The sequence below is a fragment of the Octopus bimaculoides genome, chromosome 7 (genome assembly GCF_046866305.1).
Source record: "Octopus bimaculoides isolate indiv1 chromosome 7, ASM4686630v1, whole genome shotgun sequence".
NCBI lineage: Eukaryota > Metazoa > Mollusca > Cephalopoda > Octopoda > Octopodidae > Octopus > Octopus bimaculoides.
Genome location: NC_142934.1, coordinates 98520994 through 98536712, shown reverse-complemented (window position 1 = coordinate 98536712; position 15719 = coordinate 98520994). Strand labels below are relative to the sequence as shown.

Here is a 15719-nt window from a genome sequence, read left to right as displayed (position 1 = left end):
TGCTCCCACATCTGGAACAGTACTGCCACATGCACAGACATCATAGACCACATCCACAAGAATGTTGTTTTGACTAACTAGCAACGGTCACTCAGAACTGCAAATGTTTCCTGTCTGTCATATACTATTACTGCCATAATTATTGAAACTAGCCTGCTGCATGCCTCCTCAGCCCAGATCCAGTCATCATCAACACATAACTCCCCCCCCTCCCACAACTGCATCCCTTGAGGAGGAGGTTTTTGTTGTTGTTTTCTTTTTACACGCATTAACCTACAAACAGTGAACATCAGTCCTACCAGTCAAACAATGCAGCCAGTACATCTGTTATGTCTACATTCTACAAATGACTAATGGTGAGGAAGAACATATTCTCAAGGAATTGCTATGGATGATGTTATAGAGGGCTAGCTGCAATTTGTTTCCCAGTAATCAATATTTTCCTGCATATCATAGTCATTATTTTTATGTTTACTTTTTTCCATATATAACAAAACATCTTCAGGTAGCATTCATTAGCCAGGTGCCCTTTCCTGATACCAATCTTAGAATACTGCAATCCCACTAGTCTTTGCACATTGAATCACTGTGGGGATAGCATAAATAAATGTCACTGCTGCTTAAATCTCCATGTACCTTCATATGGAGACAAAGATGCATAGATATAACATACCTATGACAGGCTTCTGTACAGTTTCCATCTATCAGATTTCACTCATAAGGAATTGGTCACAGTCTGAGGCTGTAAAACAAGATGCCCACGATGCCAAACAATGGGATCAAACCTGAAACTGTGTGGTTGCAAAACATACAATTTAACTCTGTCATGCTATGTTACCACTTTAACAGGAATAGGTTAAATGTTTTCTCTGTCAGATTCCCGGTAAAGCAGCAATGAACAACACATGTAGCAAAAGAAGATGCAGCCAATTCTGTCCATTAGTTTGCCTGAAATTGTTACTCTTGAGTTGTATACACAACTATTTAATTTTTGCTCAGGAGCCCAGATGGAGAGTAAAGTTAGACACAGGGCCCAGGCCTGAAAGGGTTAACCACACTGTCATGTCTACACCTATCAAATACTGAAATGTATTCAGTCTAATGTGCTTGCTTAACTATGTCTAAATGATTTCAAACAATTCGTCCATAACTTAGTAAAGTAACCTCTTTTAAATACTATTAGATTTTGTCTTTTTTAGATCTTAAATTAGGTTATCAGTAATGACCTACACGTGAGACACCATCAGGTCTAGCATATTCCTAAGTATTTGTCTGGCATAGACACGTTTTCATAGATGTTGAGGCAAAGGCTGTGTGGCTCTGTTGTGAAGAAGTTTGTTTTGTAATCATGTGGATTCAGGATCAAGTCCACAATGGCTTTGATCTTGGACAAGCGTCTGTTATAACCTCAGATGGACCAATGCCTTATACATGAAATTTGATAGAAAAAATTGTATAGAAGCCTCGTGTGTGTGATCATCTTTTAACATCTATCATCCATGCTGGCTTGGGATGGATTGCTTGACAGGATGCTATGGGACCAAGGATTGCTTTGCATCCCAACGTCTGATTTGGTATGATTTTTATGGCTCAATGACCTTCGTAACACCAACCAGTTTACAGGGAGCACTGGGTGCTTTTTTTTCTCTGTGCTAGCATCAAAAAGGGTGTTATATATCAGGTCATCCCATAAGTTCTGTCCAATTTTACCTTTTTTAAAATTGAATGAAATTTAATAGTATTTTAGAATGTCTAATGAAAAATCTGCCTCAAATTCTATCTGACCCATGGAAAAGTAGATGCTATGATGATGATCCACCATGACCTTCCTTAAAATAGAGGGGTTTGATTTGATGAAGATTTAATTGTTTATTTGATTTTGCTTTTTCCTAACAGGTCAAGCAACCACACTGAGGATCTTACTTAGCTGCAATGTTAATTATTTGTTATATACAAGTTAAACAATATCACACATTCTGTACATGTGTTAAGTGATAGTCACACATTACACACATATGGCCAGTCACGTTTTGTGGTAGCACCAATTTTTATCTTGAAACTTAAAAGTGCCTTTCAAGAAAAAAAAGGCTCAAAGTCCAAGTAGACAAAACATTACACCACCTCCCATATGATACACTTTAAACCTTTTTTTGTTTTAAAAAAAACGTATACACACAATATTAATCCTACAATTCCTGTGCACCTAATTTCATAACTTTTCATGTGAATGCAGTACTACTGGGTTATTCATGTTCAAATTGAGAACACATCAATTCATTAAAGCAACTGATAAAGCCAAAGAGGGAGTTACGTGATTGTTCAACATGGTAGAAATAGAAGCCAAATATCTCACAAATCATACTCTACTATCTCAGGCTAAATGACAGCATCTTCCCCTCTTTTAGCAATGAGATGCATCTCTGCCATGAATGCTTAGTTTCTGTAGCGGCCCATTGTCTAATCTAGAAAGGAACTAATGGGTACCATGAAGGATCAGTGAGAGTATACAGTTAACCTTTCCAAATGAGTGAATAAGGGGTGAATCAGCCTATAAGGATTTCATCACCACCTGTCTATAAATAATTTAATCTTTTTTCTTTCTTTCACTGGTTTTAGTCATTAGGTCAGAGTTTCTCAACCGGGGTTCCCTCAGAATCCTAGGGTCCCACAAGAAAGAGTGAGATAAGCTAATGCTAATTTCAGGATTTTAATATTACCATACATGCACAACATATTACTAGTTATTGTAATAAAGACATCATCCTAGCTAACCTATTATGTTATAAAAAAAATATAACAACCATATATATATATATATATTTACCACATGAACTACAATGAAAAAAAATATAAGATATGGTATACATATATTTTTTTTTGTGCAAGGGTTCCTTGAGACATGTAATTTGTTTTAAGGGTAGGGTTACACAAGGGTAAAAAGGTTGAGAAACACTGCATTAGGCTGTAGCCATACTGGGGCATTGACTTCAATGGTTACAGTTGATCATAGCTACCCCAATACTTATTTTATTACTCTATTTGCCAAACTTCCTGGAGGACACGAGAAACATTGGTTTTTAGACCAATGTAAACAAACACATGCACACAAACTCCTGGAAAGTTTCTATCTACCAAATCCCACTAATAAAGTTATCATTCAATTCAAGAAAACCACTGGCACAAGATGTCCTGCACGAGAATCGAACTTCTTAAACATACTGTTAGAAATAATGGTGTGTGTATCAGTGAACCTTTTTTTTTTTCCAGTAGTTTTAATTTTTTAAAAGAGTAAAATAAAAATTATTCATTTTTTCATGCAAGAGCAATATATACTTTATATATTTTATAAATATATATATATATATATATATATACACACACACACACACAAGGTGATGTCGAAAGTTTCCTGGACTAGTTAGGTTTTATGAAAAGTAACTTATTTACCTAAGTTTGAACAGGATCTCTTGAAATAGCCACCTTGCACAGCAATACACTAGTCCCAGTGTTCCTGCAACTTTTGGAGTCTGGCCTGGAAGTCATTTTCCACAAGTGAGTTGAGGACCTTCTGCAATTCGCTCTGGATCTCAACAACAGTGTTAAAACAATGACCTTTGAGCTGCATTTTCATCTTGGGGAAGAGATGAAGTCTGCAGGTGTTAAATCTAGTTAATAGGGTGGATGCAAAAGTGATACTGTGTTGTTTTTGGCAAGAAATTCGTGCAGAAAGCTCAGTGATGGTACATTGTCATCGTGAAGAATGCAATTCTTCACACTCCACAGATCTGGCCAGTTTCACTGAACGTCCTCTCTCAAATGCTTCAAAACGTTGCAGTAGAACTCAATAGTCTGGCCTTGGAGGATAAATTCTCAATGCATAAAACTGTGGATGTTGAAAAAACACGATGAGTATGACCTTGATTGAGATGCAGCTCCGCCATGACAAAAATGTGTCCATGACAAAAACTGCAGACTATGGCATACTCATGAACACAAAAACACAAATTTCACAACTTGTGAAGTAAACTGTTGTCACTCAGCATACTGTGTGTGCAACCATGTGCCATCTGTTAGTGTGCTACATGAATTACTGTCATATTAATGTGGGAAATTACTTTGAAAGAAATCTTTGAAGAAGGGTGAGTAGATTGATTACATTATGTTATTGCAGTTTTGTGAAATTTGGCTGTTATTTCTAGCATGTGGCCAGCCTGCTTGAAGGCCTGGGGGGGGGGGGGGTATATGTGTTGTTGAAAAATTGAAATTTTACAAACAAATTTTTTCAGAATCGTAATCTTCGTATTTTTCAACGTACTTCGCAATAACAAAAATTTCCGGAAAAAGTGAAAAATGAGGGGGGGGGGGTAGGGGGAATTGAAATATTGAAAATGAGATTTTTGATTTTTTTTTTTTTTTTTTTTTTCAGAATCAGATCCTCCATAACCAAAAACGTGGGATTCCGTAAAAAAAAAATCAATATATATCCATTTTACCGAAAGTTCTGACGGAAAAATCGGATCTTGTGAATTTTCCGAAAGTCCTCTCCTTCCCCTCCAGGGTCTTTAGCGCAATTTTTTTTTATATTCGTTTTCTACATACTTGTTAACACCCAGCAGGCTGGTTTATATATTTATTTTTGTTCACGGGTGAAGATCTTTATATTGACCATGAGATCGAACCCAGGACTTCGTGGTTGCAAAATTGCGCCTACCATGCATAGTATATATCAGTCATGGGCAAAGTGCGACCTACAGGACATTCTGACTGGTACAACAGCGAAATATTACCTTGAAATTTTTCTAGTAGTGCAGCTCGCCTGATGATAAACCAGGTCTCATGCGGCCCACTTCTCGAAAAGAGTTGCCCATATCTGGTGTGTGTGTGTGTGTGTGTGTGTGTGTGTGTGTGTGTGTGTGTATATCGAACACCAAAGGGTCGACTTACTAAATAGTTGTCGCACGTAAATCGGATTTGTCAGTGATGGGGAAGGTACTTTTTATGGCACGTATCCCACATAGACAAAACCGACAAAACATGGATTAAAGGAGATAAAAAAAAAATCCACGCAGCCGGTATTTTGAAAGATACTACAAAATGTGAAAAAATTCCGTAGAAATAAAAAGGTTAAATTCCGGTTTATGTGTGTGTGAGTGTGTCCGCCCATGAAACAAAAAATCATACATAATTCAGCGTATAACGTCAAAACTAGCTTCTTAAGGGAATAGAAACACATGCGAAAAAAAACAAAAAAAGCACTTTAATCCAGGCATGAGCAGCCTTTTGGGGGAAGTGGGCCGCATGAGACATGGTTCATCATCAAGCAGGCCACATTACTAAAAAAATATTCAAGGTTAATTTTTCGTTAGGCATGCCATACTAAAAGTCCTGCGGACCGCAGTTTTCCCATAACTGCTTTAATCATTCACATACTTGCACCAATGCACAATATTCCAAACCGAGCAAAGCATCACATAACCATAACACTTTTTCTCTCACACGTACACACGCAAATAGGCAACTGGTAAGAGCACACTAAATACAAGCATAATTATTACAAAGCATTGTTCCTTAAAAAGAAAGCAAAGCAAAAAAGGGTTAATGTTGGCAAAAAGAAAGCTACAAATTTTGGTTTGTTGTTCATTGACTCTAAATAGTTACTTCAGGCAATTTGTCTTTCGAAAAGGGAACTTTATTCTACATGCTCCAAAATACCAAACTGTCGGGAATAACTATGAAAGGGACGAAATCACAGATTTGAACTTTTAGGAGGGGCGGGTTCATAAAATAAAGGCTTATTGGACATTGCAAATCGATTATCAAGATTGTTGTTTAGTCAAGTGAGCCCTACTCGTACACCATCATGAAACTCAACCGTCTTTTTTCTATTTTCCTTTTTTTTAAAAATTTATTTCAAGATAGTAGTGTGTGACAGAAGAGGAGTTGTGAGTTATTTCTAGCAAGCCGTGCAACCACTTTGGTTTGTATGTTTTTAAAGTTGACACTGTTAAAACCGTTATTATAAATGCAAAGTCTGAAACTTACAACAAATTATAGTTTTAACAAAGGGACAGAGTTTGCTTTAACAGTTAAACTGTCTGTAAAAGTTGTAGGCGGTATAAATACATAGGTCGTTCGTGATAGGTAGGAATTAAATCGTTGAACAAACTATTAAAAGTTGTAAAACGGTTGTTGAAAACTTACTTTACCAGCTGTGTCTGCCATTTTATAAGAAACGAACGTCAAACTGCAGTTGTCTTCTGTAACAGTTAGTGGATGATAGTCGGTACCCGACGCGTGTCTTTCTGTTTTATCGCTTTCTTCCCTCTTTGCTTTATCTCCCTTTCTCTCTCACACATACTTTCTCTCTTCTCTTACTCTATCTAGCATGCTTCTCTCAGCCTTCTACCATTGATTTCAACGGTTACAGTCTTGTTACTCCCCATCTTTTTTTCCTCTCTTTTTCTGTTTATCGCTTTTCACTCACCCTCCTACTATCACTTATATTACTGATTAGTACAGTTTTTGCTTTCCTCCTCCTTTATCTTCTTTTATAACCTCCCCTCTCTCTCTCTCTCTCTCTCTCTCTCTCTCTCTCTCTCTCTCTCTCTCTCTCTCTCAATTTTCTCCGCTTTAACCACCTTTCATCTCAATGATGACGTTAATTGCTGCCCGTTACTCTCTCTCTACCCGCCTGACTTTTTTTCTCACGCTAAATGTCTGCTCTCCTTTTCTCCCCAGCTCTGCTCTTTTCTTTGTTTTGTTTTTGAGCCATTTCACCTTTGTTAGTTCCACCGTATTTGTTTTATCATTAACCTTAGTTTCCCTCAACATATTCCATATAATTTTTATACCTGACACGAATTTATATACATTTTTAATGATGATAATGATGATATGGTGGTGGCGGTGGTAAATAGACTGTGATATGTAAATGTTTTCTAACAATACGTATCTCTTCAAGGCTAGATTAAGGATAACCGATGTTCTTAACACAACTCCCTCGGCCCTTCCATTGTCTGACAAGACATAAGTGATGCATGAGAAATAGTTGAGTAAATAATCAGTTTTCTTCCACGTCACTCTCTAGAACAAACCTCACAACACTAAATACTACTAAACATTGTCAACAAATTATTTACTTTGGATAAGGGCAACAAGAAAAAAAAAATGCTAATTTTCATATTTCATTATTAATTTTTCTATAACTGATATAAGGGGAAAATGCAAATGAAACGCATTGTTTATATTTTTAAGAACAATACATGGCAACACCTAATAACTTCTACAATAATACAAATTAGACCATTTTGGTGTAATGTAATTTGTTGTAACAACTGGCCCGATGCTGATACCTATTTAACTAATGTTCGTTGCCCTTTTATTTATTTTTCGTGCAATAAATTTAAGTATCTACTTCATTTTTTTTCCTCTTAGGCAAGCGAATAGGACAAAGCTATGGACATTTTACTCGGCCTCTGTTATTTGGATGAATTGCCGAAACTGACGTCAGTATTAAGAATTCTCGATCGGTACTTTTCGGACGATTATGGTCAAAAGCCTTTCTGGGGTCGATGAAGGTGATAAAGAGTGGTTGCCTTTGCTCTCGACAATTCTCCTGTAGCTGTTGGAGAGAGACCTTGTCGATGGTGGAGCGTTTTGGAGTATACCTCTCAGCGATTTTTTTGTAACCTTTTTAGGGCCACACAGGCAAAGACCTTCCCAACGATGCTTAACAGTGAGATGCCTCGGTAGTTATTGTAGTCGATTTTGTCCCCTTTGTTCTTATATAGGGTGACAATGTTGCAGTCTCTCATGTCTTGCACATCCAGAACTCTCCTTGCACATCCAAACCCAGTGCTTTTCCAGTTGGCAATCCATCAATGGCGCTGCTCAATTCTTCAGCAGTTGGCAGTGTGTCCGGTTCCTCTATGACCGGTAGGTGCTTTAGGGTATCTAGTACACTGTCCGAGATGTAGTTTTCTTTGGTGCAGAGTTCGGAATTATGTTCCACACATTTCTCCAGCTGTTCTCTTTTGCACTTAACATCTTCTCCTGTTCTGGATTTGAGTGGAGTTATCTTGCTCTGGGTTGGGCCGATGGCTTTCTTGATACCCTCAAACAAACCACAAATGTTGCCCGTGTCAAATGACAGCTGGATAGTCGTAACCAGTAGTCATTTGCACACCATTTCATTGTCTTCTGCATGCTGTTCCTTGCTGATCTTAATGCTTGCAACGCTGCTCTGGTGGATTGGTGTTTGTGCTTCAGCAGGGCAGCATGCTTCTCCTCCATGAGAGTATTGAATTCTTTCACATTCGCCTCAAACCAGTCATGTGCCATTTTCATCCTCCTCCTCCTCCCAAAGGCCCTCAGTGCAGTGCTATGGATGATCTTCTTGAGAGAGTCCCATCTCTACTGAACATTGCCTTCTGGTGGGTCTGAAAGGAGGGCGTCTTCCAGTGTCTTGAGGAATGCATCTGTCTTAGTTGGTTGTTGGGTTGCGGTAGTATTGATATGCTGCTTGTCTGTGGGCTTGGCGCTGTGAATTATTTTTGGTTGGAGTTTGAGATTACAGCAAACCAGGGAGTGGTCTGTGTCCCAGTCACCGCGCTGAAAAGATCGAGTCAGGAGGACATTCCTCAGGTAGTTGCGTCCTGTGATGATCAAATCTAGCTGGTACCAGTGCCCTGGGGAAAGGTGGCGCCAGGTGACCCTGTGTTGAGTTTTGGCCCGGAAGTAGGTGTTGGTGACACATACTCCATGGAGCATGCAGAACTCAAGCTGCCCATTTTCTTTCATGTTGCCAACCCCGTACCGACCCAAAAACCTTGGCCAGTAGTCGTGACCAACTCCCACTTTTGGCATTGAAGTCGCCAAGTAGCATCAGCTATTCTCTGTTTGGGATCGTCTGTATTTTCCTAGAGAGCTGATCGTAGAACTTATCCTTGATAAGGTTGACAACCGAAGTGTGCAATCGAAGTGAGAGTATCCGCTCTGAACTGTCATTGTTGAGTTCTACCAACTTTAGCAGATAGTTCTTCACGGCAAAGCCGATACCATACTCTCTGACATCATCTATGCCTTTCTCTTGCCAGAGAGAGGTATAGTCTCTTTCACGAAGGGTCTCCGAATCTGGAAGCCTCGTTTCTTGGAGTGCTGCAATGTCCACTCGGAATCGAAGCAGTTCGTTGTTGATCCCTGCTGTCTTACGTGTGTCGCTGATGGATCCGTACTACAAGGTGTTCTCTTTCTTTCTACTTAAATTGTTCTCAAAAATAATGAATTGTATTCGTAATACTGTTTAACCTATTAATGCAGTGAAAACTGCCCTTACGAGAGTTGGCTGAAAAGTCAGCTGGCGAAGATACTCTCGTAGAATGTTACCAAATGAGGTTTATTTTCCAACCTAGTACCCCTTGCGGTCCATACACTTCTTTTATCAGTGTTGCACTGCTTGGACTCAAATGGTAAAGAAGCTTTCCTCCTGTAGATCAAAAAAAGTCATCAGTACTCTCATAGTACTTCCTGTTGATGATGTGGCCCTTTTGCATGCCCTTCCTAGCAGATGAAACTACCTTGGCCTTTGGAGCAGGTGAGGAGGGGTCTTTCCACCCCGTGGATTGTCTCTTTGTCTCTGGTTCAACGTGATGAAGCCAATATTCATCCTGGGTTAGGAAACGTACGAGGAAAATAGGATCTGCCTCAAACAATATCAAATTTCCCGTGATGTCATCAATCTGGTACGCTTTTAATCAGTTGTCAGAAGACGAGGCACCCACCGAGCAGAATATTCTCAATAGCATTGGTTAGTATTTTATATTCAATCGCCTGTCATCCATCATCATGTGTTGAACACGATCAATGTTTTCCTCGGTGGTGACAGTCGCAAGACATCCAGATTTGGATTATGTTCATGCCTATCCCTCTCCACTCTAAATTCAGTTTCCCTACTTTTGCCCTATTGATACAGCTGGAGCGTCATCCCCTAATATAGCAACCATGTTAGCATGGATGTCGTTTGAGGCTAAACCCTTTTCTGCAGGTACTTGATAACACCGCGATGTCAAATTTTGTCGATTTTCAAGAGAAGTCGCTACTAGTTAGTTTTGAAAGCTTCTTTGAACAGTCAGATGTCAGTTTATCTGGAAAGAAACAATGCAATTATTAATAAGAAGGGTTAAAATTAATGCATGCAAGATTCCACAGTACTAGCATCACTCCTTCATATAGTCAGCCAATGAACCTTTTAGCCAACCGTCGTATAATATATGTTTGCATCATAAGTGGAAGGTACTTGAATTGATCAGGAACGAACAAAGGAACGAATTGATCATTTTATATATGATTAAGAAATAATAACTGTCTTAGAAAGCTAGTGAAAAATACTTTCAGAGTGCTAAGGTTCATGTGCAATTTATAACTCCTGGTATGTAATTTAAGTACTCTAACTTATGATATACATACTCCCCCAGAAGAACACCCACTCTTGATATCAACAACATTTAAATACGTGCAGCTAAATAAATAACTATCTCAATGAAGTCATAATACCCGACTACAATCTGAAATATTGTGTATGCTGAGTGATTAAATAACTCGTTTAGGTTAACTAAGATTGTACTGCCTGGGTAAGTGTGTGTCGATCAACTATAAGGCTTCTGAAACCGGGGTTCCGTGTACCCGTAGAGTATTTCTTAGAAATTGTAAAGATACAACTGGAATGTTGAACTAATCACCACGAATTACACGTGCCGATAGACCTTTTACTGTTCATATCCATTTATCGTCGTGAACAAGGGTTTTCGGCTATGCTAATAGCAAAACATATTCTGTGCAAGATTCCATTGAGAATGATGCAGGTCTGCCTCTCCAAAACTGCCTAGAATTGAGTTATTTGCTAAAAAGAATTATGCCTATTCATATAATTAAAAATGTAAAACTAAATTAAATGGAATTGATTTCTTACATAGGTGCAGACCAAAAATTTGGTGAGAGAACAGTCGATTATCTTGACCACAATATTTTATTGATTCCGAGAAAGGGAAAGGTAAGTTGACCGGGACGGGATTTGAATTTACTAAAGTAACAAATACGACATGTCTGTTGTCTGCTCTATAGTATACAACCGTTGTGGAGGCGCAATGGCCCAGTGGTTAGGGCAGCGGACTCGCGGTTATAGGATCGCGGTTTCGATTCCCAGACCGAGCGTTGTGAGCGTTTATTGAGCGAAAAACACCTAAAGCTCCACGAGGCTCCGGCAGGGGATGGTTGCGAACCCTGCTGTACTCTTCCACCACAACTTTCTCTCACTCTTTCTTCCTGTTTCTGTTGTACCTGTAATTCAAAGGGTCAGCCTTGCCATACTGTGTCACGCTGAATATCCCCGAGAACTACGTTAAGGGTACACGTGTCTGTGGAGTGCTCAGCCACTTACACGTTAATTTCATGAGCAGGCTGTTCCGTTGATCGGATCAACTGGAACCCTCGACGTCGTAAGCGACGGAGTGCCAACACACAGTATCCAACCATTTTACACTATAGTCTTCATGAGAGATACTACAACACACCAGACATGATGAAGAGGTACACCGGGAACTCTTATCTTCTTTAAAGGCACAGATAGGTTTAGACTGTGTGCGTGCGTGTACAGGCCTTTGTGTACTTGTGCGTATCCAGAGAAAGATATGACCATCATAATTCACCGCTACCGCCATAGCAAAGGAGAGAGCCTCTATATCTCTCGCTCACCCTTCAGAAAATAGCAGTCAAATCATCCTCAAAATTATACATACGCGTACCTATTTGTATTTTTAAAAGAGGACTGCTTTCGTGGTCGATAAAATAAAGTACTAGTCATGTACTGGGGTCGATGGCATCGTCTAATCTCCTTCCTTCAAAATTGCTGTTCTAGAGCCAAAATTAGAAACCATTGAGCAGATCAAGGATTCCAGCTATGGCCATACAATCTGTCAAGAATAGTGTATCTAACACTACTAGTGTGTGAAACCGAAAAGATCCTGATGTAGTGTAAGATACACTATTCCTGACAAAGATGAAGTGGTCATGACTGGAACATTACTGATTATCATAGGTCTCCTCAATGAGGACTCTCCTGGATTGACACAAGGACAGCAATTTTGAGGGAAGGGCATTAGTTGATACCATCAGTTCCAATACTTAACTGGTATTGTAGTTTAATCGACCTCGAAAAGCTGATAAGCAAAAATGACTTCCACAGGATTTGAACTAAAAATGTAAAGAGCATTCTTTCCGACATTCTAACTTATTCTGCCAACTCAACTATTATCACCGTTGTCACGAACAAAGAAAGCTTCTACGTGGTCGCTGCTACCCTGTTAGAAACAGCAACCAAAATTTCCCTCAAATCACATCCTCCTGTCTTAAAAAGTGAACTTAAAAGTGGACTGTAAGAGACCTTGCAGACAGAAAGGGCAGGACCAGAATGAACGCCTTTAATCATACATCTCGCCTGATCGATCGGGTTTGCCACTATGACTATCCACATCCACCGTCACTACCACTGCCGTTTTCACCGTCATTACCACCACCCATCCAATATCACCGCCCTCAGCACCACACTACCAATTACCATCACCAGCACAATAATCTCCACTACAGACCCCCATCATCATCTCCATCATTTACTATCGTCACCACCCTCGCAAGTACCCCCATCTATACACCACACTATCATTCCCATTATTATTATTACCACCGTCACCACACCTCCATCACCATTACCCATCCTCTCAACAACACTATTAACTTTAACTACTACCACCACCACTATCTTTTTAACCACCTCTGCTGTCTAGTCAAGCTGTCCATCAATTTGGCTGACGTATACAATCTGACTGTATCTGTTGTCGCTTTCTATGCAAAACATTCTTCGGCAAAAACATTTGCACATGACATAGCACGTGGTTTTCTCTATTCACCCGGTTGTTCTGCTTCGCTCTGGATGTTGCCTTTTGTTCTGTTAATGGGTCATTATGTTGATCTTGTTGATCACACTCAGACCATTTATTTTGTTATGTAAAAGAAAGTAAGCGTTCGATCCATAAAATCCAGAACTCGGAATATTCTTTCACCGTTTTTTGTATTTCGCATTGTTAATTGAGGACTAGACATGTCTGGTGTTGGTTGTGTAGCTGTCAAGTTTATTTTATTGTTTCGACCGTCGTTTCAACCTTGGATACTTCGTTTATTTTTGGGGCATACTTGTTATAAAAGAATTAACCTTCCTCTTTCAGACAGTGGAAATTTATTTTAAGAAAATATATAGCCTTTAATCTTCAACAACTGCACTAAAAGAAAATACGGACACAAAACGGAATAGTAGAATACATTATAACACAATTTTCTAAAGAATCGCAATTTATTATGTTTCACATGGATATTTAATGAGATTTTTTTTATAGTTATTGTAAGGAAGCATAGAATGATTCACTAACTACACCAAATTCTTCGCAGGTTTTTTGTTTCATAAAAACAAAAACGATGCGATGGAATCACTAATATATTAAAAACTATATAAGCTTTCTTGCATACACACACATACACATATAATTTATGTAGACATAATTGAGTATTGTATACATATGTAAAGCTTTTTTGTTGTTCTTCAGAAAATTTATTGACGTTCGTGTTTGTATTCTCTTCTATTATTCTATTATTCTGGTTCCTGTTTCTATTTTCTTTCGATCCGCCTTTGTTTATTCGTTGTTCAAAAACACCATCCAGACCTATCGCACAGTGTGTAGTCACTTAATGTTGCATTGACCTTATGACAAAAGGCATTCCAGTCGCGACCATCCTGTTACTTGACTATGCAGCGAACTCTGTAGAATTTGTGGTCTCTCGACATGCTAGAAATAGCTGTCAAATCCCCCTCAAATCAAACCTTATCATCTTAGAAAAGAGCACGTTGTGTGATATAGTCCTGGGTTGGGCTCCTCGTTGTCTCGTATATAATCAATTACTCGAACGACTAGGCCGAGTCTAATGTAGGTTTGTTGCGTTTGCACCCGTTGTATTATGACCGGTGGAGTTTATTATGGCAACAAATTTGCATCATCTCACATGTGTAGACACAAGCACGGCCGTGTGGTTAGAAAGTTTGCTTTCCTACTGCGTGGCACCTTGGGTTTCTTCTGCTATAACCCTGGACCGACCAGTGCTGTATGAGTGGATTTGATAAGCGGAAACCATGCGGAAGCCCGTCTTATATATGTGTGTGTTGTGTTGTGTTTGTCCCTCCACTACTGCTTGGTTTGTTTGTGCCCGTAACTTAGCTGTTCAGCAAAACTCATCGATAGAATAAATGCCAGACTAAAATAAAGTTAAGTTCTGTGGTTGATTTGTTCGACTATGGGATCTTTTTTAAAACGGGGGCCATATTTTTCATTAACGAAACACTTTGACACTTGGAACACTGGTAGAATGTGTCATATAAAACATCTTTTTCTCTTAGTCTTCTTAAAAAAAAAAGAAATCCATAAATTATTCCATGTTAAAGTTGTCGTATTTTTGTAATTTCAACCAATCACTGACGTCCATTCAGCCTATATACATTAAGTGCCGACTACATAAACAAACAATTCTGAAACAATTAACCCTAACCCTAACCCTAACTCTAACCCTAACCCTAACCCTAGGGTTAGGGTTAGGGTTAAAGCAAATTTAAAATGAAAAAAGCAAATAAAACGAAGGTATGGAGATTAAATACGCTTTACATCGCTTAATGAGCCAAAGGAGTAAATATAAACAACTGAATACTTGTCAGTGATTGGTTGAAATTATCGAAATAAGACAATTTTTTACATGAAATAAATTCGAATACAAAAATATTTTTCTGTTCTATAACACAAAATAGATAAGTATACGAAGTTTGAAAGTCTTTCGGTAGCAAAAACACTACGTAAAACATTAATGAAAAATGTGGCCCCCGTTTTAAAAAAGATCCCGACTATGCCCCAGGGATCTTTCTGATTTGGCAGGCGCCACTTTTTATTTATGTTTTATTTAGTGTGTTTTCTACCGAAACACTCTAGAATTTCGTATACTTGTATATTTTGTCTTGTAGAACAGAGAAAAAATTTTATATTCGAAGTTATTTCATGTTAAAAGTTGTCGTATTTCGGTAATTTCAACCTATCATTGACGTCTATTGAGGTGAAAACAATTACTGCTGTGGAATGTAAACAACACGTTCTAGCGGTGTAATGGGATCTTTTCCCTTGAATAAAATTAATGCTGTTGTTTGTCAACAACAACTATCGGTGGTACTGTTATTTATGACATCATTCGTGCGTTTGTACTGGTTTTAGGTTTAGGGTTTTAGGGTTAGGGCTCGGGTTTTAGAGTTTGGGTTAGGGTTATGAGTATTTTTGCCATGGTCGCAGTTCGGTGACTGAAACAAGTAAAACGTAAAAGAAAGCTCTTTCGAAAATGAAAAACAAAAAAAGTGGTGCTTTCCATAAGTCGCGACACGGTGTGCTCGACCGCATGTATGCTAACCGATGGATCTTGGCTAATATATGTAAATTTATATCGCGGGTTTCTGCGGCCGATAAATATTTATATACTTGAACGGAGTCTGTGCCTGGCTATTTAGGACACATTGAATAAAACATTCACTGATATTATGGAAGATCGCTGAACTGTAGAAAAATTCTGTGTACGCCATTAAAACAGTA

The 15719-nt window shown here is 38.7% G+C and overlaps 1 protein-coding gene across 1 annotated transcript in view; it reads right to left on the bottom strand.

Moving 5' to 3' along the window:
* The window catches only part of LOC106880206 (alcohol dehydrogenase class-3), a 32449-nt gene extending 25764 nt beyond the window's left edge, over positions 1-6685 (bottom strand). The window contains exon 1 of the mRNA XM_089355750.1: positions 6202-6685. Within this exon, the coding sequence (XP_089211876.1) occupies positions 6202-6222 (21 nt within the window). The 5' untranslated portion in view covers positions 6223-6685. The remainder of the gene's footprint in view (positions 1-6201) is intronic.
* Positions 6686-15719: the final 9034 nt, after the last annotated feature.